The 26,425-nt window shown below is 44.9% G+C and overlaps 1 protein-coding gene across 10 annotated transcripts in view; it reads right to left on the minus strand.

Moving 5' to 3' along the window:
• The window catches only part of SLC8A3 (solute carrier family 8 member A3), a 139,718-nt gene that overhangs the window by 106,050 nt on the left and 7,243 nt on the right, over positions 1-26,425 (minus strand). For 7 of the 10 annotated variants that reach the window (XM_023628000.2, XM_023628001.2, XM_070249944.1 and 4 more), the window contains exon 2: positions 13,452-15,297. In XM_023628000.2, coding sequence (XP_023483768.2) covers positions 13,452-15,235 — 1,784 coding nt within the window. In that variant the 5' untranslated portion in view covers positions 15,236-15,297. Of the gene's footprint in view, positions 1-13,451; positions 15,298-26,425 lie in introns of those variants that run through there. The other 3 variants (XM_023628003.2, XM_023628002.2, XM_023628004.2) reach the window with 3 other exon arrangements.

Consider the following 26,425-nt stretch of genomic DNA (forward strand, 5'->3'; position numbering starts at 1 on the left):
GTGGTGAACGTGATGTAATCTACACAGAATTCAAAATATATTATGATGTACATCTGAAAGCTATGTAATGTTATAATCCAATGTTACTGCAATTAAAAATAAATAAATAAAATAAAAAATTAAAAAAAGAACCATCCCTGGACCAGGGCTAGGGAGATTGGAAGATAGAAGAGGAGGCGATTATAATAGCTGTAACAAAGGAACTAAACTGATTTGGGTACGTGGCTTAGAGAAAGTAGCCATTTTACTTTTTTGGACCTCATCTAACTTGCAAACAGGAATTGAAAGGTTTACGATTACAGTCCAAATATCACCAAGCTATTAAATGAGCTCTGGCCTCCTTCTGCCTTGGGAGCTGTGGGTCAGCGTCCTGAGGACAGTTAACCCCACAGGCAGCGCTCTTTTCTCTACCAGTCCATTGACCGTCAGTGTGAGGTCCCTCCCTCACTTACTGAAGTCTGGAGAAGGCATCAGGCAGGGCGTGGGTATTCACTTCTTGTAGCTATTGTAACATTACCACAAACTTGGTGGCTTCAAACAATAGAAATTTATTCTTTCACAGGTCTGGAAGCTAGTAGTCTGAAGTCAAGGTGTCAGAAGTACTGAGGGAGAATCTATTCCATGCTTCTCTCCTAGCTTCTGGTGTTTCCTGGCAAAACTTGTCATCCCTTGGCTTGTAGCTGCATCACTCTGCATCTTCGTCTCTGTCGTCACATGGCCTTCTCTGTGTGTCTTCATACGGCCTTCTTATAAGGATGAGAGTCATAGGATCTAGCACCCACCTCAACTGAGTATAAAATTACCATAACTAATTATATCTGTAAAGTCTTTATTTCCAAATAAGGTCACATTCTGAGGTTCTGGGTGGACATGAATTTGTGGTGGCGGGGGGGGGGGGTGCTCTGTTCAATATTCAACCCAGTACCGCTTGCCAACAGCATTTTTGGCAGATTCCACGTAACCTAACAGGAAGGAAAGGATTTCGGTTCCTCAAGAGGATGGCTCAAGTAAACCTCAATGCAGGTGGCGAGGCAGAGAAGAGACGCCACTCTGAGCAGTGTCCAAGTCAAACTGAGGCACGCCCCAGCATCTAAGACATCTCATAGAAATCAAGCCCAAGGAGCAAAGAGAGTGAAGCAGAGAACTAAGGCAACGTCCCCCAAGGCTCAAAACAGAGCAGGCACCCTTCTGCTCAAAATGCAACATTTGAATCATCAGGTAAAATGCCAGGTAACTCAATCCATCTTACACCCCCTCCCCACAAGCTAACATGGAAACAGGCAAATGCCTTCAGTCTCCTTTCATCTCCCTTCTAACCCCCAGGAGGGCTTGGGGACACCCAAGGGCTCTGGCCATGAGATGAGAATGGAGCTCTCTCAGCTTCCCTCTCTGCCAAGAACAATCCTGGGCAGAGGGGCTCAGAGCAAAGAGAAGAGCAGGACAAAGTGAAGCCTCAGGTTCCTCCAAGGTGGCCCTTTCTGCTAGTGGGGACGGATTTCTGAGCCCTTTGGGGAAGCGCTGTGCAGAACTGCATCCAATCTGGGCTAAGCAGATTAGTTCCCTCCCAGTGAAAGGTTCTGGGCAGCTGAGCAGGGCAGCTCCCTGCGCAGTGCCAGGGGGCTGTCATTACAAGGCCCAGATAGGACATAATTACATGCTCCCAGGAGGGAGCTCCTAATTGAATTACAGGGTGTCTCCTGAGCATCAAAGGCAGCCCATGCTCAGAGGTAGCCGAGCAGCCCAGGGGCAGACCCTTTGAGGAGCTGGTGCTGGGTAGGGGTCAGGCTGTGGAGGAGCTCAGGGATGCCCGAGCCCATCCTGGGACTCTGTGGAGCTTGCTGAAACTGGGAGAGGAGAGGAGCAAGGCATGGAGAGTGAGGGATAGTGGGCGCTCCCTAGTCCTCATGCCAGAGAGGCATGTTCCAGTCCCATGTCCCCCTGGGCTTGCTGAAAGCTGGAGGTGGTTGCCAGAGGACGTACCAGGAATTCATTCTGCTTCTTCCTTCATTCATTCAATAGACATTTTTCATGTCCCTTTGATTGTGAGGCATTCTGACAGACATGGGGAAGAAGACCCAGGTGCTCCTCTGGTCTGAGGACATGGCTTGCCCGGGGACCATCTACTCCTGAAGCCAACTTCTTTTTAGATCTGTGTGTACCCCACAAGCCAAAGCCAATTAGCCACTCTTCTTAACAAGTCCTTCTGAGTTGATTGGAGGAGGGGGTGTGCCAGTCGCCTTTAATGACTCCAAACTGAATCCCCACAAAAGGCAGGAGGCAGTGCCTCTGTGTGGCCACAGCCCTCAGTGGTCCCTCTTCTACAGCAACTCTCACACACACACTTCTCTTCCTCGCCAGACTGGGAACGCCCTGAGGACAGGGACTGTGCCTTTTCTTGCTGTGCTCAGCCCACAGCAAGAGCTCAACAAATGTCTGCTGACTGTACCCTGAGTGACCGATACCCACCTCCACCCTGCTCCCTGCTCTCCTGCTGCTCCCGACCTCATTGATTTGGAGGGCTCTCATAGGCCCTCCAAGGGATGCAGCGGAGACCCACCTGCTCTCTCTTATCATCACCCCTCTAACCCTTGGTCCTGGATGTCCTTAGACACCATGGACACAGCATCAAAGGAGGCCCCCTGCATCTGAACACTTGGTCCTGAGCCAGCCTTGCCCTATTTTCCAGGTAGCAGGCCAGAGCATCATCTGTTGGTAGTTCCTGATGGTGAAGTGACACAAACAAGAATCTGTGTACCAGCTTGGGCAAGGGTAGGTCTGAGGCAGCAGTCAAGGGTGACGGATCCAGATTTCTGAGCTGGGAACTAAGGAATTTATGTGGCCCTTGCCAGATTCCCTAGGCCCAGTTACCCCTGACTGAAAAGGGAAGAAGCCAACTCTTGCCATTAAGTAAGAGATGTGGGACGTGCTCTTAGCTTCTTCCATATGAGGAGAAGAAAGTCTGCTGCTTTCAGCTTCATAACCTTATTCTGATGCTAAAATATGTAACATAGTAGAAAGAATACGTGATTTAGAATCAGAGCATCTAGATTTTGATACTTACCCTTAAAAGCCCTGTGTTCTAGGGTAAATTACTTAATATTTCTTAGACTATGTTGCCTGATCTGAAGTGATGATATTAACCCTAAAGATATGACAAAATCCTTATACTTTTTTAATGTTTTCACATAAACATTAGAAGTTTTATTATGTAAGGAAAATAACAACAATAGTAATCTTTCCCTGAGGTCTGAGGAATGGTGAAGATCAGGTAATGAACGCTGTGCCCTGTATTCTGATATTCTCCAGAGCCTTCTGATCTCTCCATGGGGTCACCCTCATCAAAACAACTTTAAACAATTAGTGCCTAATATTTTCAAAGCATTTTACATCAATTAGTTCCTTTTAAAGTCGGCTCTTGGCTGTGTTTATTCTATTCTCTCCCAACCCCCAAAATAGAAAGTATATATTCTTCCAACAGTCCACATGGGTTAATTAAAATGCCATTTCCCTCTCCTTTGGCTGGAATTAACTCATTGTAGTAACAGTAGTTATCTTTTGCTATATTTCATGGAAAAAATGGAGATTTAATTAATTTTCAGCTAATAATCTTCTAAAACATGGGTCCCATGAGGAGGGGCAGATCATTAAAATGGACTGTTAGGAAGCTGTCTGGGAACTACTGGTCTAGTTTATGAAATCCACTAGGTTAGCAGGGGTTCTGGAAGATTCTGGTCTGATAAGGAAATTATCTGCTTCTTGTGTCCAATGAGAATTCATATCCCTGTGGAGTCATCCAGGGAATAGCAGAAGGTTCTGTGTTATGTAGGATGAAGGAGAGAGTGATTCAAGGGTTTTTCCCATTAAGGTTGGCCCAGTATTGGGCGGATAGTGGCAACTTCATGCTAATGTACCTCAGTGAAACGGAGACTCCTAGTTTCTTTATCTTATGAAGTTCTTTCCCTCTCTCATCCCAGGACTAGAGTGGTAGATATTTGGCCTATTCTCACATTCACAGTTGAGCCCAGATATAGCCTCAAAAATCCTTTCCAAGATGGTCCCCTGGACGGCCACTACTAACTGACTGGAGCTGACACAAAAGGAGTCCTATTTTACACCCCAGCCCTGTGCCCTGGGACATGGGCACCTGACAGAGTCACACACTGTGCCACTTGGAGTTGAGAATACTCTGGCATCTGGGGAGTTTCCTGGAAAGGCATCAAGTCACAGCTCCAAAGATAAAGAGGGGTGCCTGCTGGCTCCGGCTAAGTGCAGCTGACCAGCTGTCCAGCAGTGGAGAGGTGGGGTGGGAAAGGCTGTCCTTCTGTCCCTGGCAAGCATGAGTGGCAGGAAAGCTTTCTGTCTTGGTCTGGAACACAGGCTGCTCTGGAAACCCAATCCAAGGGGGAGGTTTTGAAAGTGACTCAGTAACCAAATAGTGCTCCGGAAAATGACAGCAGATTATCTTCTGACGCTAGTCTCTTGGAAAGGACAGACCAGAAGAGGGTGAAGAGAGAGAAATGACCCTGATAGCCTTGAGATTTTTGCCACTGAGTATCACCCACAAGGAATGTTTTCTGTGGACCTGGGCAGAGGCCAGTTTCATCTTGGCTGCTGAGTCTGTGGTCAGCTTGATGAATTTGAAAGGGCTGGGGGCTCCAGAGGTGGCTATTTTTCCCGTTCTCCAGCCTACCGCCCCAGCACAGATTACTATAAAATCAGTGCTTTCTCTGAGGCCCTGTAAACCTTATATACTGTGTCAGTTTGGAGGTGACAGATGACTGTCTCACCTGGGACCTCCTTCTAAACGACATTGCCCACCATTTACCTAAGCAGGTAGCTTACCATGGAATCCCCAAGGCAACTTCATTTTTCCACACCACCATCCAGTTATGGCAGATTTACTGTTGGGTTGGGGGTGGGAAGGAGCTTGGCTCAACATAGGGCAACCAACCCATATCTGGCCAGTGGCCTCTGACATGGTGAAGTTGGGGGGCGGGTGGGAAGGAAACAATCAGATTCACTCTCTTGAGAATTCAAGCTAGAAGAATAGAAAGATCTTTCTAGGTAGGAGCTGAAAGCACATATGGAGAAAAGACCTGTGAGATAGGACTGTTAGAAGCAATACCGGAGGAGGCCACAGAGAGAAGCAGAGGTGCCAGGAGACAGAAACCACGTGGCCCAGAGGGAAAGCATCAGAAAGACAAGGTGGTCCCTAGGGCTCCCTCAGCCTCTGATGGCTTTCTGATACCAGTTCCAGTCTATGCTGGATCCTTACAATCCTACCTTCTTGTCTTAACACACAGTCAGGCAAACATTTTGTAGTGAAGGAGAAAAGAGCACCACAGTGAGTGGTTTGTTTCCTGGGAGATATCAGTCTTCTTGGTATTACAGTGATGCTAGTTCTTTCTGTCCAAGTGACAGGCTTTCTTAAGGGATACTCACAGCTCCTTCTGGATCATTCACAGAAATCATAGATCAGACAGTAGACAGAAGGCAACCCAAGTACAGATGCCAACAGTGTGAAGGAGGGGGATATAGGGAATAGGATAAGAATAAAAGAGGAGGGGCTGGCCCCATGGCCGAGTGGTTAAGTTCATGCGCTCCGCTGCAGGCGGCCCAGCGTTTCGTTGGTTCGAATCCCGGGCACGGACATGGCACTGCTTGTCAAACCACGCTGAGGCAGCGTCCCACATGCCACAACTAGAAGGACCCATAACGAAGAATATACAACTATGTACTGGGGGGCTTTGGGGAGAAAAAGGAAAAAAATTTAAAAAAAAGAATAAAAGAGGAGACAGGACTAGAGGAGACGAGGAGGAAGGCACTGAGGGCAAGCAGGAGTGGAAACCACAGCACTAGCATCTTCAGTGCCTGGAGCATCCACAGTAGAGAAAGAAACGCTGCAGCAGAGGATGTTTAGAAGACAGAGCAAGTGTAAGAAAAGAGTATACAAGCAGGGAGTAAGGTATGAGCAGGGAAATAAAATGAACACATATGAAGACTGCAGCCAGGGCCATGGCTAGCCCTGTGATGGTAGCAGAGTATATCCTACATCACACGGCTCAGAAAGAGAGGATCAGGTGGTAGTGGAGGGCACGAGGAGAAAGCACACGGGATACACAAGGAGAAAACCAAAAGGTAGACAAATCAAGACCTAGAGCTCTGGAAAAATATGGACTACTAGGAAGCAACAGCAGTATTAGTCATCCATAATCCACAATTTGTTTTGCAGCCATATTCTGAGTATTGAGTTACCATCAAGATGTCACTCACTTTGAAAGTACCAACTAAAGAACCTACAACACAGTGTTGTCTGTATCATAAATAACCGATTCTTCATGAGCCCTAGCCATCCAGTGATAAGTGAACTGTGCTCAGGCAGGCCAGATTAACCAGGCGGTGTCTAGGCATGCTGATCCTTAGCTCGAGAGGTAAGGATGGTGCCACATTGACAGCTGAGCTTAAATATATACACATACCTAGTGGTGACTCAGTTTTCAGAAAAATAAATTTTTCCGTAATGAATAAGTTTCACTTTCAACTTTAACTTCTCTCCGTATCCAGGTAATCTCCTACTTGAGTACCTGGTAGGCAGCACAGATGTGAATATTATTTCTATGAATGATAACTTTCATGTCACCTGAGAATATTTACCTAGTGTTTTCCTTCATGGTCATTTAGCAAAATCCTCAAAGTATCTGATTCCTGAAAAATGCTCCTGGACTGGGCAGAATTTAAATATGGGGACTTTGCTCTATTTGTAGATCAAGGAGTTCCCTTTCTCCAACGATCAATTATACACGACTGACTCTATCCCAGGATTTCCGATGGGTCCTGCAAGCACCACTTAGTTTCTATTGTAAAAAACAACAAGAAAATAACACCTTGAATAACTGAAGACCACAGCTCTAATCTCTACTATCTTCCTCACTGAGTTGACAGGGCACAGCCAAAGGGTAGATAAGGAATGAGTGCTCATGCACCATCCAAATACATCTGGGATGTTCATGAAAGATTGGGCAACAAGGAAGAGTTCCCACTTACCCACTTTGCTTTGCCCAAGTATCCCTTTCCATCATTCTTGTGAGTGAATGAGGAAACTTTGACCTTAAAAGCCAGAAAAGTTGAGATAAAATAAGCAAGGTCCTTGGCAGGATCTCCATTGGCATCCTTTTATTATCATCACCTGAAGCCCCAACTAGCATCATTCCAAGCAGTGCACAGGAGAGCCTACTTTGAGGATAAGACTGTTTTGTTTCCACTTGGCCAGTCATGTGATCATCTCCAATCACAGTACGCCTTTCTCCTCAAACCAACCTGACATTCTCCCAGGTGGGAATCTCCAACTCTGCACCACTGAGCTTTCTCATACTGGAGGGCAGACCAAGGTGAGAAGACCAGGGCCGGCACTCTGGAAGCTCTGCCGCAAATGGTCCTTGACCAAGTCAGGCAGAGGGGTGCTGCCTGATCCAGTGTGGCCAGAGGATACTGCACCCTTAGACCCTGAACCAAATTCACCAGCATGGCTCTTGCTGTCCTGGAGATTTTTGCAGACATGTAAGGTTTAAGCAGACTTGGGGTGCTTAACGGATCCTAGGGTTGGAATATGTCCTTCTTTGACATAATCTTTGACAATTTCACTAATTAAGAAGAAAAGAAAAAAATTTTCAGGACGTGGGGCCTTTCTGGGCACAGTATCCAAAGCTTCTGCGAAAAAGGCCACATAGGCTTTAATTACTCCTTTGGATGCAGAAGAGGGAACAATCCTACTTGAAATGTTCCACTGTACTGCTAAGTACCCCCATTCAATAATTAGATATGGATTCCCTTCTTCGGGACAAATCTGAGACAAGTGTACAGCTCCACTGTGGTCCATGAAGCCATAGACCTGGTGACTGACTGTTTACCTAAAGCTGGGGAGAGATCTTGTTACTGGAGGCAGGCACTGAAGGTGGAAGAAAAGAGAAAGGGAGGGATGCCAGCTAAGAGGCAATTATCACTCCCTCCACCCCACACCCCCTCTCAAGAAGCTTGCAGCTTGTGAGTTTTGTCAATCACAGAAAGGACATTCTCAAGACAAATAATCTCCCTTAGTGGCTGGAAAGAGACTATCCTAACACCTTGCTGAGCCAAGGAAAACTAAAAAAGCCTACTGTGTTTTACTCAAATTAGAGAACGTGCAAACTGTGTCCTGGATCACTCCAGATTTTTTTTTTTAGTTTTAGTTTTTTCTTTTTTTTAGGAAGATTAGCCCTGAGCTAACATCTGCTGCCAATCCTCCACTTTTTGTTGAGGAAGACTGGCCTTGAGCTAACATCTGCGCTCATCTTCCTCTATTTTATAACATGTGGGACGTCTGCCACAGCATGGCTTGATGAGCAGTGTGTAGGTCTGCGCCTGGGATCTGAACTGATGAACCCTGGGCAGCCAAAGCAGAATGCATGAACTTAACCACTACGCCACTGGGCCAGCCCCTCACTCCAGATTTTTATAGATTTTGATGGAAAGATTCCTTGGGGTTGAAACTTTACAGAGAAAGCACCCCTGGAAGAGAATGGCCTGCATCATTTTGAAAAAATTTCATTATTTCATGGAACAAGGTCTAGTCTGCAGTGTGCTAGCATTACCTAAAAGATGTCCCAGCCTATGCTTGTCACCTTTTGTCAGCAAGAGATCATTAAGATAAAGGATTTTTTAAAAAAATTTCTATGGGCTCAATATTTTCCTTCCTGAACAGTCTCAAAGTGAACTGAGAGATTAAAAATAGTCCATAATTTATTATTACTATTCTTAATTAAGACATTATAGTCACATAATATTCCCGGAGTTGCACTTCCGGAGCATCTTTCACCCAAGAATTTCAATGTTCTTTCCAAAGTTAACATTTTTCTGCTGGATAAAAATGAAATGGAAATGTCCAAACCAGGAAGGGGGGGCATTAAATCAGTACCCTCTAAAAAGTCTTTTCCGAGCCTAACTTTCTATCATATGCAGCTCTGTGATCTTGGACAAGTCACTTTCCCTTTCTGAATCTCAGCTTCATAATTTGTAAAAATGGGAGATCAGATTCCTTCCAGCTTTAACGTCCTAATTTTGCTGGAAAATGTGTGGCACAGCCAATATTCCATTCTTCTTTGAAGGCGGCCTTTGCTATTTAATGACAGTAGATCTTGGCATCTGCATATTTGACATCTGCAGCTTTCTCTTCCCAGAGACCCCAAAGGTCCATGGGCTGCAATAATCTGCTATTTTGCAGAGATGTGCCATGAGCCTGGGTTACAGGAGCCAGTCACGAGTTTAGTGACTGACATTACCATGCTGGCAGCACCCATATCTCTGTGAGGTTTTGTTAACATCTGCAGCAGCCTCAAAGGCCATAATTCTCATCGTGTCCTGTAAGCGGTAGTCACAAAGCAGAGGATTCTCCTAGAGCATGAAGATGTCAATAGCATCCCTCTCGAACGTCAAAAGAGTTTATCGTAACGTGGGTTTAAAGTAATCATGTACCTACCCCCACCCACTTCATCTACTTCACTACTACATCCTTACCAAAGGTTACTTAAAAAACTTCAGTGGCATCACAGACACAGCAAAGAGCTTTCAAACCTCTTTTATTGAACTTATCTCAGCCATACCACTTCTCCCATGTGTTTTGATTTGTCTGCATATGTTGTATTCTTTCCTCTGGAGAATAAGATCCTTGAGAGCTAAAATGACAGCTTGTCTCACTCATTTCTTTATCTCCAGTACCTAGTAACGTACCTAGTAGGTAGCAGGTACTTAATAAATGTTTGTTGAATGACTGACCATCTTCTATGAGCAGGCACTGTGTTAAAGGTGCATTTGCTTCATATTTGTGTAGTACTTATCACATCCCTGCAGGATAGATATCATTATTCCTATCATTCTAAGAAAATATCTGGGACTCAGGAGAAGTGACTTTGTTCAAAGTTACACAGCTGGTGAGTGATGGATTCACATCTGTCTGTCAGACTCCGAAGTTCATGTTTTTCTATACTACCTTGGTGCTAAGCACACCTTTGAAGAAGTCAAGCATAAATCCAAAAGAGCAAATTCAAGGACCCAATATTATTGATAGAGCATAGGCCTGGCTTCAACCTGATTTGATTTAGAGGAATACAGTGAGAGCAGAATTTACAACACACCAGGCTTGGTAGGTAAATGAAGCTACTCAGAGAGAATGATTAGAAAGCAGAACTGTTCTAGGCATCACACAAGGTTTCGATTTCAGTTTCCAGATTAGTATGGTAATTAGCAGGGTCTTAGGGTAAGAGCTGGGTTCTAGCTAAGTTGGAGTTGAAATTTGGAACTGGAAAGCCAGCATTCATGATTCACTTAAGCAAGTCATTTGAAAAGCCACTTTCCTTCCCAGGTCTCATGGTTTGTCAAGAGCTTGAGAGCCTTTCAACTCTAGGTTGGGACCAGGTCCTGAAGTTGGACCTGATCCTGGGACCAGGAGCTTATTCAAAATGCAGAATCTCAAGCCCGACTCTAGACCTTCTGAATCATAATCTGTATTTTATCAAAATCCCTGGATGGTTTATAGCACACTAAAGTTCGAGACACACTACTCTAGAAGACAGCCTAAAGTCATTTCTCGCTCCAATGTTTTATGAGTTTAGGCTAGAAGTCTTCATGGTAAGCAAAAAACATGCTGGTTATTAATAAATTAATAAAACCTTATTAATTAGGGTCTCATAGAAATTCCAGTAACCTGGTCACCTCAACCATGTCTTCGGAAGAATATTGTTAATTCTTCGATAGTCCTATTAATGGCCTCATTTACTAAGCACATACCATGTACAAAGAACATTGTGCACAACATCTTGAATCATCATAATAGCCCCGCAAGAGAGATGTTATTATCCCCATTTTACCAATGAGGAAGTAATCTCTTAAGTTAATAAAATTTCCCCAAACTACATGGTTAAATCAGTAGTCGAGCCAGAATCCTAACCCAGAGTACTTAGAGCCCTGCTACATCATACTGCTTCCAGGGGTGAAATCACAATTAAAATAGCAAGTGTAGGGCTGGGATGCGAGGAGAGACTAGCAGGTTTTCGACTCATTCTTCTGCGATGAAGAAGAACAAAAGGGTAGTCTAAAGTCCACTGAAATCTAAAAAATAATGCAAAAGAATAGATGGAAATATATACGTGTTCAGCAAACCCTAGAATACCTGGACCAGAATCTCAAACTTGTGGAAGTTGATATACGTTTAGAACCAATATCACCCACAAGTGATAATTCGGGAGGCTCATTTACACCAAGATAATATACAAGTTGAAAATGCAAATGGGTTTGAGAAAGGTTTAGTCAAATTCAGAGATCCTAGGTACACAACTGATTATTAATGGGATGAAGAAATTGGGACGAAAGCCTCTAATTTCTCAAAGACTACCCTTCAGTGCCTCTGAGAGACAGGTACTGAATCAGAGGAACCATGAGTCTGTCAAATTAATGTTATGTCATAGCACATTAAAATTTGAGAAATGCTACTCTAGCAGATATCCTAAGGTCATTTCTGGCTCCAACATTTTATGAGTTTAGGCTAGAAATCTTCATGGTAAGCAAAAACTAGCATGTCATTTAATGCCTGACACTAACCAACACGACCACAAACATACGTGAAATTTCACAGAGTTTGTCTTCCCAGTAAGGGCCTGTCCTTCATTGATATGTACAGATACTCTCCCCAGAGCACATATAAATGGATAGTATTCTCTGGAAGGCACAGGTTTTTACTTATGCTAACAAATGGTTATCCTTCCCAGAAAAATGATTAAACAGAGCTCCAATAAATCAATTTGTCAATGGCTATTACACTTCAGGAGACAATATCCTCTGTTTCCATCTTTGGCTAGTGCAAATATGACCTACATTGAGGGCCTATGTCTATCATTCAGAAAATCCTAGAGCTTGGAGGAACTGCAAAAAGATCCAACCTTGCCTCTAGGCAAGGAAAATATTGTTATTCCCACTTTACCGATGAGGCAGTTTAGTTCTTGAGCTAAGACTAAATGACTTGCCCAAAGTCACATTATTAGGAAGGGATTGAGGAAGGACAAGAGCAGAGTCCCGTGTATGACTCACTAAGCTCTGTTGTCAACAGAACCCAACCCCTTTTGAGCTCTGTCCATGGCTAATCTTGGAAGAAGCACTTGTCACAACTCTCCCTCAGTTCTATGGACCCCCTTTTCCATGAGTTCCTTCCTTCACTCTTCTAGAAGTTGTATGTTTTCATCTCCCACTGCAAGTGTTTTGAGCATGCTCCTGGGAGTAGTTTGACACCCCACCCCCATTCCTATACACCCCTGTTGTTCTCCACACCTTCTCCTGCTACTGCTTATTGCTTGTGGACATGAGCAGGAATTCAGAGACAAGGTTCCCCTTTCTCATTCCCATCCTTCTTGGCCACCCTGGACAGTCTGCCCTCTCATAAGCTGCAAATCCTGGGGAAAGTCCTTCTGCTTTCTTCTCCAAAGCTATCCATCTGAGAAAAGGAGAGAACATCCAGTACAAGAAGACTCAACGGGGAGAGTCCCTAGAATGATAAAGGTAATAGAAAGGCAATACCCACAGTGTCTAAAGGACTAAATGAGGCAGCGACCTGAGAAGTATTTAAGGAAAATTCTGGACTGTGAAAAGAGATGACCATACAGAAGATGTATTTCCTCCCACAATTCCTAAGAGGCTTCTCCTTCCCTGCTTAGCCAGATTTTGGAGATTAGCCCTGTGACTAAAGAGAGGTGGCTGCTGCTCTGGGAGCTCTGCTTCTCCAAGATACTTCCAGTACCCAAGCCATAGTCACATATCTCACCTTAACTGGGCAAGCCTTGAACCATAAAATAGCCTATGGGCATTTAAAGAGAGTGCCAAGTTTCAATCAATTTTTCAATTTCCAAATTGAAAAAGAGGTGCCTGAAATCTGGTTATACAATACAACCGCAATATGGTACTGGGAACAAAAGCCAATGCCACTTGCTTTCTCGAGGATGTCCTGATTGGGTTATCACTCTCTCAGAATGGAAAGGATTGGCTTCAAAGCTCATATAAGCCCAGGGCATGAGGAGAGGAGGGAGGAGTGACTCAAGCAGTCTCCAAGCTCTTGCTTAGTCACAAGAATTCTCCAAAATCTCATATCAAAACTTCTGTCACCCTGCACCTCCACCAGCCATCATTTTGAGTCTCAGTGGACAAAATGTTCTAGGTCCTGAGATCCTGCCACAGGATTCCTTGCCCAGAAACAATTTAAAGTGAGAAAATTGAAGGAGAGTTTGGAAGCAGAATCTGCCAGTAGTGTCTGCTGATCCTGCATACCTGTGATGGAACCAAAGTTTAACATTAACACAAACATAAGGAAAAGTTTTAAAGAGTGGTACCGAAGGATAGAAGGGATGGAGGGGATAGACTGTGGAAAGGTTACTTACACAGTTTCATCATTCTTGAACTCCAAGTCCCCATATGTGTCTTCAAAATCCTCACCACCACCCTTGGCTGTCCCTTCTACTGTCCTAAAGGGGACGATGACTGTGCCCCGGGCACCTGATGTCCGCAGAACCTTGACCTCCATGACACCAATGCTCTCACTGACATGAATAGTGTCACATTCAAAAGTGAAGATGCCTGCATGGTCATCATCCAAGATAGTGACTGTGGCCACACAAGGGGACACCAGGACAGCCCGAGGCAAGGGAAGACTATTGAGTACTGCTGGAGGCATCCCCTCCTCGGGCTGCTCCTCCTCCATGCGGACATTGCTCAACCTCACAAAGAAGTGTTCATCCTCTTCAAAAATGTCATCATCAATGATGCCCACAGAGAACTCCTTCTGGGTCTCTCCTGGCTTCAGAACCACAGTGCCCTCCGTGAACTCATAGTCAGCCCCAGCATTGGCAGAACCATCCTCTGTTTTGTAGTCCACATACATGGTCTTGGACGTGTCCCCCCCTTTCCTCACCACTGTCAGGAGTACAGCCCCACAGTTCTCCAGGCACTGATAAGAGCACGGATCAAAGAAGACCTTGGAAACAAAGTCCTCAGGCTCATCGGTGTGCACCTCGCTCATGCTGGAGGCCTTTTTGGCTTGTTCTGCTGCATGTTTCTTGAGGATGTTGCCTGCGCCAGTCATCATACGGGTGGCTTGGATCCGGTAGAAGGCACGGCTCTTCTGTTGATGGGAAAGAGCATAGTAATTGGCCATCTCTACCAGCTGATCTAAGTCCTTTTCTGGGTATTTTTGCTTCAGATCCTTTAGAATCTGGATCATCTCCCTGCGGGACTCATCCACCTCCTTCCCTTCCATGGGCACCAGGTTCCCATCCAGGAAGTGGGAATTCATCATTTTACCATCCATCTCGATGCCCTTGGGGTGGTCACCCTCTGTCTCTATGATAATTCCTCGGTGTTTATCTGTGCGGTACTTTTTGTGCATGTATTTGTAGAAGAGCAGTCGCTTATCTGCCACCCAGGCCAGAAGGACACACACTGGAAAGAAGAAGAGAGTGAGGAGGCCTTCCCAAACCTGGACCACACCAGGAGAGAAGACTGCCAGGATCATATAGAGCCAGATGTAGGCAAAGATGCTCCAAGCAGCAGTGACAAAGAAGACTCGTAGGTGCTTGATCTTGCGAGTCTCTCCATCGGGGATCACATAGACGCAGATGCCAATGATGATGAACATGTTGAAGGCTGCACTACCTACAATGGTGGAAGGTCCCAGATCACCAGCAATGAACCCATGACCACACACCTCAATTAAAGAGAGGAGGATCTCAGGAGCAGAGGAACCCAGGGCCATAAGGGTCAGGTTGGAGACAGTTTCGTTCCAAACCCGAATCGTGGTTGTGCTGGTCTCTCCATTGGGCTTTTTGATAGTCACCTCTCTCTCTTGAGAAGTGATGACTTCAATAGATGCCATGAAGCGGTCAGCAATGATGGACACCCCAAGGAACATGTATATCAGGGCCACAAAGTAGACAATGACCCTGGCAATCTTGTCCCCAAGGGAAGGGTTCTCTGGGTACCAGATTGGTAGGATGACACCCTCTTTGCAGTCCGATGACCCTGAACAGGACTCATTGTTCTGCCCTGTGCTGGGCACATCCCCTGAGCCACCAGCCTCTGCCCGAAGACCATTCAAGAAGAGCACAAAAGTAATCAGCCCAAAATGGAGGAAGGCAGAGGTGAGAGGCTGTAACCTTAACCACGCCATGCACGAGACTTAGCCCCCGGCTTCCACTGCAGCACCAATGGTCCTCCTGACAGGCCAGAGACCTAGAAAAGACCAGAGAGGAAGGAAAAGGCATGAGGAAAACGGGGACAGCAAATGGCAGGTTCCCACCAATACAAACTGATGTTTCACCTCGAGTGACATATTATACTAACATATGGGGCGGTCTCTCACTTGGAAAAATAGATGTCAATGGGAGGCATGAATAGCTGCTCTGTCCTCAGGACCATCTGGTGGAGACTGAGTTGAAACATAGCTTAAAATAGCTGGGAATATTGGTAATGGAAACATAAGTGATACCCTTCTAGTCCTGTCTCCTAATCCCACTATCTGTGAGAGTTCTCAAGAATCAACTTAACATAGGCCAAGTATGACATGAATCTTCATCACTACTTATACTGTTCCTAGGGTTTTCAGCCTTCTTTACCCCACTGTCATCATACTCAAGAATCTTGCATAACACAGGTTTGCAAGAGTGCATACTGAATTGAACTTTTATCATGGGCTAATCCCCCAAAATAGAACACCTTGCTTCGTGTGCAATTGAGCCCGCTTAGGAAAAATTCCTTCCCAAAATGCAACACTGAAGGCAAGCTGTAATTTTGAGATTGCTTGGGAAGTCATGAGAGTTGATTCTTTAGTGAATGCTACCTGCAGGGTGGCTAAACTGAGGCTCTGTAAGCTGTGCCCAAGACCCAGTCCATGGCAGCCCTTAGCGCTGCAGCAAAACATGCTTATGAAACAGTTTAGGCATCCAGTTACAGGAAGATGAAGATCGTTAGCTGCTCAAATTTCAAACCCAAACACTGAAAGGGCCAAGTGGTAGAAATCACTATTAATAACCATGCAAGTTGTTCTCAGAATTTTTTTTAAACTGTAGACAAGATTTGGGGGTGAAATGCAGCCTCATCTGCTAGCCTCAAACCACTAAAAGGTGAGCACAAATTCAGAAGAATAGGAAGAAACTCAACTGTAATTAACAGACTCATCTTTCTATTCATTGCCTCATTCAGATGAAATGAAAATGTAAACAACCAAGCAATAGCTGGGGAAAAAAAAGCTACTTGCCCATTTTTCCACCTCTGCTACAACCATGTGAGGTGCTTTTAGTAACAGAGGAATGCTGATTTGCATCTGTACAAGAGTTACAGGATTTAAAGTCCTGGTCCTCCATATCTGTTCTTCCTTCTCCACTATTTCCCATCTCAGAAAACAGCACTCCATCTACACAGTTCCTCAAGTTAGAAAATGGGTGTTAGTCTGCCAGCCTTCCTCTCCCTCCTGTTCCTTATCTAAGCCAGCCCTAAATCCTATCAACTCTCCCTCCGTCTCTACCACCACCATCATAGCCCAAGCCACCACGACTCCACACCTGATGAATCTACTGCAGTAACCTCCTAACTAAACTTGCCCCTTCAACTCTTGCTGTTCTCTTTTCTATTTCCTCACAGAGACACAGTCATCTTTTTTTTAAAAACCCAAACCTACGCTATCACTTCCCTAGTTGAAGCTCTTAATATAAAGATGAGAACGCTTACTATGACCTACAAAGCCTCGCCTTCATCCTCCTCTTCCCCCTTCATCTCCTACCACTCTCTCTCTTACTACATTTCAGCAACAATGGCCTTCATATCAGGTCCTGGATGACCCCAGGTCATTTTCCACCTCTGGAGCTTTGCACATGACATCATCCATGCATGCCTGAAATGCCTGTTTCTTCTTCGTATCCCCACTGTTAACAAGGCTTTAGATCTCAGCTTAAGTATCACTTTCTCAGAAAAACTTTCCCTCACCCCTAAAAATGGTCCACTCCCTTTGTTACGTTCTCTTAACAGACTCTTTACTTTTCCTTCATGGCATTTATAAAACTTTGAAATTACATGTGTATTTATAAGATTATATGATTAATGTCTAACCCATCCATTAAACTATGAATGACATACAGGCACAGACTATGTCTATTCTGTTTATCATGGCGTCCTAAGTAGTCAGTTAGTAGGTGCTCATTAAATGTATGTTTTTGGAATAAGGAAGCTTCCTCAGTGCTATGGACTGAACTGCGTGTCCCCAAAATTCTTATGTTGAAGCTGTTGAAGCTCGAAGCCCCAGTGTGACTGTATGGGGAGATAGGGCTCTTAGCGGGTAATTAAGGTTTAATGAAGTCATAAGGGTAGTGTCCTAATCTGATAGGATCGGTGGCCTCATAAGAAGAGGAAGAGAAAGAGAGATCTCTCTCCACCTGTGAGGACACAGCAGAAAAACAGCCATCTGCAAGCTAGGAAGAGAGCTCTCAATGGAAACCAAATTAGCCAGCACCTTGATCTTAGACATCCCAGCCTCCAGAACTGTGAGAAATAAATTTCTATTGTTTAAGCCACTCAGTCTCTGGTGTTTTGTTACGGCAGCCTGAGCAGACTAATACACTCAGACATCGGCCTTCTTTAAAGCCATATTATGATCTGAATTATAGACTTTTGTTTTGGGAAAAAAAATACATAGATCTCATAGACAAATCCTGATTAGATTTTTAGAGGCTATGTAGGATCTCTTTAAATTCCCAAGGCTTGTACTCAAAGAGAAATTCCCTTTGGGACACGTTATGCCCTGGTGTGTACTGTAATCATGAAGGCCTTCCTCCCAAAGGGTTCTGTGGATTAACTTGGTTTCATATTCCCCAGAATGGCAGCCAAGTGCTGAGGTCCACACCCCTTTTTCATCCAACTGCTGGGGGTCATCACAGCAAGTGCTTGGGGCTTTGGCCTCCCTCAGAACAGAAACGGTTACAGGGTTGACTGTGGAAGAGCAGGGTGGTGCAGATGTCCAGCATCTATTCGCAAAGGCTGGAAAAGCTCTCATAGTCTGTGATGTACACAGTGACCCCATTCACAGGTTTGGCATTCACCCACCCTGGAGAAATGTAGACAGAGAAGGATCTTGGCATTTTGCCTTGACCTCTGAAAACTCGACACGTTGTGGATTCTGATAAGCCTCATGCAGGAGGAGACAGAATGTGGGCACAGCTGGAGCAGCTCTTTGATCAAGAGCCAACATGGTGACAAGAGGTGTCAGCTGTGTGGGCTAGCCAACCCCAAAGGGGTGAGCTATCCACGGGTTAGCGAAGAGAGCTGGCCTTGTGCAGTCAAAGAACATGGAATATTGCGGTGGCAGAGTTATCCTGATTAATGGGGGACAAGGACTCCTACTTATTTTACCCACCAGGAGAATCAAGGAGGATCATGGTCTTTGTTCTCCTCAGTCTCGCCAACACTTGTGGCAACATGTTTTTATGGGGAATCTGCTACCACATGGTCAGAATCAGAGGCCAGTTTAGAAAGACTGTTCCCTTAGAAAACAAATGAACTGAAGAAAAGATGAAAGAAAATAAGGCAAGAAGGTGGCTAGTAAAGGCCTGCACCAAGTTTTTGGAATTGAAGGTGGAGAATGAAGTGGGAAGTCCCAGTTGTTCTTTCCAGCCCTGCCAGGAAATGGTTTCTGCCTGAGATGTTAGAGACTGGGGACACCTCTGGTGACCAAGCTAGTGGTCATTTTTTGTGCCATTGCCCCAGTCCTAGACACCAACTGAGACAGAGTTCAACCTCCTGGGGATCCACTCCAGCCCCTTAGAGATCCAAATGATCTTACGTGATTCTAGAAGATTCTTAATCAGTCCTAAAGCATACTGAGGAACATGACTCAGCCCGAGACCCTCAGAACCACCCCAAATAATAAAGATATTAATAATAGTAATTAACAGTTATAAGTGCTTGCTGTGTGCATAATGTTAAGTACTTCCACATTTAATCTTCATAACAACCCCATGAGATTAGTACTATTTTTATCCCTATTTTACATTTTGGGAAACTGAGTCTTAGTTAAAGTCATTCACTCCAAGTATAAAGCAAGGAAGTAGCAGAGCTGGAATTCACACAGAAGACAAAAAATTTATGGTTTTAACCACTCCGTTTTACTAAGATGTCCCACTTTGTGGTAGAACACCCATGACCCTCAGTCAGCTTCCAGTCTCCTGTGGATTTAGAAGCAATATGACTGCCCCACACACCGTCACAGGAGAGACTAGCCATTTGGTAGAGTTGCCTAGTCCCCAGGCTTACTGAGGGAGTCCTGCCTGATGCAGTCTCCGCTCAAAGATGCTCCTTCCCATCAGTCCAGTTTGAAAAACATTAGCAAAAGCCTGTGAGTTGCCAGGCCTGGTGCTAGATGCTGGTGGGCAAAATGAAAAATAAAACACAGGGTTTGCCCTAGAAGTACAATCTAGCAGAGGTGGACAGCTGCACATATAGGAACTTTTACTATAATAAATGAAGGTGAGGGCAGAAGGTTGTGGGAACACGAGGAAGGCAATGAGCCAGCTTGGGGATTCAGGAAGGCATTCTAAAGGAGGTGATCCCTGAAATGAGTCTTTAAGCATGAGTGAGCTTTAGTCAAAAAAAAAAAAAAAAAAGAAAAGAAAGTGGGAAGGGCATTCAAGTCAAAGAGAACAGCCCAAGCAAAGACACGGAGACATGGAAAAGCCCTCAGTGTGCATGGGATTACAAGGAGATCAGTGTGAGGCAGGAGGGGCAGAAGACGAATGTCCAGAAGCCTGGACACACAGGGAGGACTCAATTCACAGCAAGTCTTACATGCCAGGCTGAGAAGACGGGATTTTATCCTAAGGGCAGTGAAAAGCCAATGATAGGATTTCAAACAGGAGAATGACACGGTCTGATTTGTATTTCAGAGAAACCAATTTGGCTAAAAGGTTTAGGACGGCTGTAAGACGGACAAGACGAGAGCAGGACGATCAGTTAGAAATCTACTAGAAACAGAAGAGCCACAGACAAAGAGGTGGGCCTAGGGTATATTCTGCATATGATGACCCTCTGTCCCATTCCTCTTCCTCAGCTGAACTGATGCCCTGGCTTAGCCCACAGCCTCTCATTTCTTTCCTGGATTATTTTCCTAACGCCCCCAGGGCCATCTGCAAGGTGTCTGTGTCCTCAGCAGTAGCTCCTGACATCTTTTAATATCACTGGCAAATTTAATTAAAGTTACTGTTCCTCTGCTCTTCCAGATCATTAATAAAACAGTGCCACCAGGCCAGACTGAGCAAATTCTCCCTCCTGCTACGCCCTCTGCTTTCTCCAATGGGAACACTGCTCCAGGCCTGTCACCAGGCTGGGTAGAGTCGTCCTGCTCTGCTTCTAAATCTGGGCCCCTGCACAGGCATCACAGCCAATTTACATTAAAGTTTCAGGTGCAGCCAGGCTGCACCGGATCCGACACGTCGCCCGAGTCCAAGAACACTGCACCGTCTCCTGTGCTTCCTCTGCCTGCAGGGGGTGAGAGCCAGGGCAGAGTCCTCTCTGTGGCAATGCTCCCCCAGAACACAGGAACTCAATTCCCCACACTCTCAAGAGTAGGAAAGATGTGCCCTCCGCTGCTTAGGTAGTTTGATTGTCACAACCGGAACTGGATCCAAGGGGGAAAACATAATGATGCTATTTTCCATGCAGTATTATCTTTTTGAATCTTCATAGTAAAGGAGGTACTATTATCATTGTGCCCATTTTACAGATAAGCAAATTTCAGCTCATAAAGATTATGTGATTTGCCCAAGATCACATTTAGTAAAAAGAAAAATAAGCATTTGAGTTCTGGCAGCATGACTCCAGAGCACACGGTGTTAACCACTGTGCTTGGGGTGTACCCTGGGTTTGGGGACTCCTTTGAACAAGGGCCCAGGGAGGGCAAGGTGAGTGTTTCTGGATGTGTAGCCTTCACCACAAGCTTGGAGGCTCTATGTACTCCAAGGCAGCCTGGATCAGGGCAAGAGCCCCAAATTTGAAAGCAAGAGGCAAGAACTTTCTTCCCAGCTGTGCCTCAGTGAGCTGTGAGATTTTGAAGAGTCCGTTGAACCTTTCAGGGCATTAGCTTCCCCATCCAGAAAATTCACGTTGGGTTGGATGATCTCCATAGTCTATGAGAGACAAAGATGCCTTGATTACAGGCAGTTCTGTCTCTCGAAAGGCAAAGAAGCGAAGGGACACATTTAAGTTAGGTTGGCCCAGAGCAGTTTGAGAGCCTAGCAGGGAATCTAGGTTCCCAAGTTGACCTCAGAGGATACAAGAGTAAGCTAAGGGAAGGTGGTAGGAAAAGGAGGCCCAGGAAGAAGCCAAGGAGAGCCTACCTTCTGGATTTACCAAAAGCACCTTGGATCAAGTCCACTTTTTGAAGAACTGCTCTTTGAATACCCATTTTGGGCCAAGCACTGTGCTAGTGATTGGGAGCACAGTCATGAACAAGCCACACCACATCCTCAACCTTATCGAGTTTGTCTTCTGATGAGGGAAGAAAGAAACAAGTAAATATGGGAATAGTTGACTACAATGATGTCATGGGAAGTAACATCTTTTTCGAGTTCTGCTCTAAGCTCTCAGACTGGTCCCTGTACAGCTGCCTCAAACCACGTGGGCAGTGGCTACAATGCAGTGTGGCTTCAAGATATAGAGAATCTTGCAGGAGTATGTGATATGGTATTTTACTGTTCTTGCTTCTCAAATCTCATGCAATTGTCATATTTTGCCTTCCCTGAAGCCCCTCAAACCCTTAATGACATCCAAACCATACAACTTCATGGAATCCTGCTGACATTCTCCCAGGCACTACCACACAGGAATTGGAAGCCCACTGGAGAGTTCAGGGCACTGGACTCACTCTCCTCATGCTTTATATAAACCAAGGACCTAAAAAAATGACAACACCGCCAATCATATCTCTTCATTGAGTACCTGCTCTACGGCCAGCACTGCATTAGATACTTTTATAGCTGCTTTTTAAAACCCAAGGACCCCACAATGAGACAGGTGTTGTTATCTGTTTTAGAAAAGAGGAGACTTGGGCTGAAAGATTAGTAATTCACCCGAGGTCCACTAGCCAGGGATGTGGCACAGCTGGGCCATGAAACTTGATATGTCAAATGCCAAAATCTGCTTTTCAACCCCAGGGGATGAAAGGGATGGTGGAAGAGTAGGGAGGAATATGGAGCCCTTAGGTCCAGCACCTAGAGCCCCAGAAACCTCCACCTCCTCTAGGAAGCCTCACGTGACAATGCCTTCTCCTCCCTTCATAATGAGTCACTTCCTCCCCTGTGTTCCTCTAACACCTTGATCACCACTGAAGCACTTGACCCATTGACCTGGGCTTATTTGTTTACATGTCCATCTTCTACACTCTTATGGAAACTCCCTTAGGGGTTTCAATTCAACACAGGGAAACTTCATTTGTTTACTTTTATTTTTTAGAACAATGAGTGGTCACACTCAGTGAAACTCTATTGATAGGGCTAAGAGGTTGGACTTGACCTCTGATCTCCTCTCTGCCTCTAAAATTCTATGATTCAAAGGTTTCTTAATTCTATGATTCTAAGGTTTACCAGACTCCGTGGAAGCTAGCAGATTTTTCCCTCTGCAAGTCCTTGACGGCTCTGGGGAGTCACAAACAATGAGAATGGGCCAGAGAGATAGGAAGAGGAAGGGCTTTGCCAATTTAAGTTCTGTTTCTCCCACTGCTGGATCCACATCTGTATTTAAGTCATCCCCTAAGTTGGAGGCAGTAATGGAACTAGGACTAGAGAGGGCTGTGCATTAAAATAACTTTGGAGCTCTAAAAAACAGACACCTGGATCCTACTCCAGACCTAAGTTTTGGATTCTCTGCAAGTGGAGCCTAGATATTTAGGTTTTTAAAATTTCCTTAGTTGAGGGCCCGGCCCCATGGCCGAGTGGTTAAGTTTGCGTGCTCCGCTTCAGCGGCCCGGGGTTTTGCTGGTTCGAATCCTGAGCACGGACATGGCACTACTCATCAGGCCATGCTGGCGTGGCATCCCATATGCCACAACTAGAAGGGCCCAGAACTAAAAATATACAACTATGTACCAGGGGCTTTGGGGAGAAAAAGGAAAAATAAAATCTTTAAAATTTCCTTAGTTGATTCTGAGGTATAGCCAAGGTTGAGAATCCTGGGATAGAAGACAAAGAACACAGCCTGACTATGATACTTGCATCTCAGGGATTCCATTCATTACGGACTTTCTTTGGACCAGGAGAAGGACTCTTGGTGTATCATGAATTGACTCACAAATGGGTACCACAAAGCCTTTCTATGCACTGGAGAAACAGCCCACCCTCCAGGACTCTCACTTACTTTCATACCTTGCCAAGGATGGTCAGCATCAACTCCCTATCCCACATAAGTAGATTTTCCCTTTGTCTCTCCCTAAACCTGCTGTCTGCTTGGTTTTACACTTTTACTAAGGAAATATAAAAGATCCAGGATTCCCTTATCTTCACAGAAAAATGACGCTACTCATCCATTTGCAGCAAGACATATTTCCAGTTATTTTCCTTTTCAGTGATGATAGCTTAGGCTGACCTGTCCACATTCTTCCTCATGGCCTCTTTGTTTGTTCGTTCATTTGTTCATGCATTCATTCACTCATTCATTCATGATGTGTGCATTTGTATGAAACCCCATCCATGCGTCACAGATTGACTTTCACTGAATTATGGTGAAAAAGTTACTCTGTTTGTACCCAACTCATTTTTTTTCACACTCAAAAAAATCAGAATAAAAGTTCTTAGAGGGTAGGGATTTCTATCCGTTTGGTCTTTCCGTGTCCCTAGCACCTATATCAGTGTCTGACAAAGAGTAGGTGCTCAGCGTATATTTACTGAATGAATAGATACGCAAATAAATGTACAAAAATAGAAGGCATAATATGCAGTGATTTCTCCCACTCTTGGCAGTGTTCAAATGGAGCATCCCATCTGTCAGGGATGCTGTGAGCAAGCTTTTTCAAATTTGAGTAATATGAACAAGATATAATCCCCCTTGAGAAGCACACACTTCACTGGAGAACGGTGACAGAAAATCAAACAATTACAACAAAATTAGTACTATATTTGGAAGCATGAGCGATGTGCCAAGAGAGCACAGAAGAAGGCAGGTCTCATACTGCCTGGGATCATCAGGGCCAGCTTCATGAACCAGACAACTGGAGATCTAGGATTTGAAGAATGAAAAGGAGTTAACTGAGTGGAAGCCAATGTGTCTCAAACAAACGTAAGACAAAGCCCGTGCTGAACAGCATGGCAGCCTGAATAAGCAACGTCTGATTAAAGAAGGGTAAACAGTGTGGCTGACGGACAGGGCACTTGAGAGAAGCTGCAGAGGTAAGTGAGGAATAATTTATAAAAGGCCTTGGACACCTAGCTAAGGAACTGGGGCATGATGTTGGAGGCAATAAGGGACCACTGAAAGTTTTTTGATTGTAGGAGGGACAAGATCACTGGTTTTCCTTTGGATAGGAAACCTAGAGTGATGACGATGTGGAAACTGGTGAACGAAATCAGGACAAGACTAGAGATAGAAAGATGAGTTTGGAGAGTCTCTCGGCATTTGGCTAAGACATGATCAGAACCTGAACAGAGGCAGTGAGAAGAGGCCTGCTGAGGAAGGTGTGGATTTAAGAGCTCTTTCAAAAGGAGAATCAATACATGTTGGGACCACTTAGAAACAGAAGATGATGGTGAAAGAGGAATAAAGAAGGGTAGCAAGGACCAAACCACATAAGGCACATTCTTCATCCCACTGGCCCTGCCAAGTTCCTCCTGATTCAGGTATCTCCAGGCCCAAGGAACTGGAAGCTGAAGGAATCAACACAAAACCATCGAACTTAGATACCTGTTTAGCTTTAGGGACGTCCTGTAACTGTGAGACAAATGAGGCCAACGAGAGTTCTGTGCCCTCCAAGAAGGGAGCAGGAGGTCCTGGAAGTCAACCAAAGCACCGCAGAGTGCTCCTCAGTCTAGTCAAGGTAATAACCATTTGTCGATTCAATAGTCCAGACTGATAAGCTCTGGAGATGCAGTGATGAAGCAGGTCTGGTCCCTGCCGTGGAGGAGGGCATAGAAAAGTACACAAGATCGGTATCTAAATGTGAGCAAAGAGTTCTGGGGAATTATGAACTCTGACTGAGAGCACCATGAAGGTGGTGGGTTGGATTTCTCATGTCTATTTCAAACGAAAATGCAGTTTCACATAGAAGAAAATAAACTCATAGAACGCACTGCCCCTACGCAAAATAGTGCTAGCAGGAAAAAGACAGTATTCTTAAAAGATCCAAAATACTGAGATGAGCTCAAATCCTAGAGAGACTATGAGAAAGCCTAATTCTGCTCATTGATTCATGAAAAAAGTATTTGTCAAGCACTTACTATATGCCTATCACAGCTGTAGGTTCTTTGAAGATCATTTCTGCCTGGATGTGTTCTCAAATTCATTGAGCACCAAATACATGTCAGACTCTGTTCTAGCTACTGGAGATCCAATACTGAATCTCTTGCTTGGCCTTCTGCAATAGCTGCCCATCTTTCCTCATCTCTTACAGTCTAATCTCCAAAAAATAGCCAAAAATGTCTTTTAAAAATATAAATCGGACAGATCATGCCATTCTTTGCAACCTTCTCTTCCTGCAGAACCCTTCTCCCCCTACTGACTTCTAACTTACTGTCCTTAACTCCCACCACTTTGTTTTGCTGCCTCTGCCCTCCACTCCAGCTAAGGTGGAGTTCTCTGAAGTTTCTAGAACATACCAAGGATGCACCCGCCCTAGGACCTTTGCATTTACTGTTCCCTCTTCTTGGAATACCCTTAACCTAAAGATCCCCATAGATCACTTTTCATTTCATTCAGGTTCAGATGCCTTCCCCACTCACCTCATCTAAAGGTGATCCTATGCCTGCCCCCAAGCACTCTCTGTTACATCACTTTTCCTTTTTTTTTTTTACAGCATATACATATCACTTGCTGAAATCGTCACTGTTTTTGTTTGTTCACTGGTTTATCATAAACTCCATGGCAGCAGGAAACTTGTTGTTTTTGTTCATCATGGTGTTCTCAGAGCCTTGACTGGAGCCTGGTCGTGTGAGTGTTGGTATTTGTTAAGTAGATCAATTCCAAATCTGCAGGATTAAGTGATTTTGGAAAGATGCACCTGTGAGGGGAGACTTCAAGCTTCCTGGGAAGCCTAGGGGTAGAGAGGCAAACGGCTAAAGCCAGTGACCTCAGAGAGCAGGCAATTTAGTTCACTCAAAAGAACCAACAGGACCAC

The sequence above is a fragment of the Equus caballus genome, chromosome 24 (genome assembly GCF_041296265.1).
Source record: "Equus caballus isolate H_3958 breed thoroughbred chromosome 24, TB-T2T, whole genome shotgun sequence".
Classification (NCBI taxonomy): domain Eukaryota; kingdom Metazoa; phylum Chordata; class Mammalia; order Perissodactyla; family Equidae; genus Equus; species Equus caballus.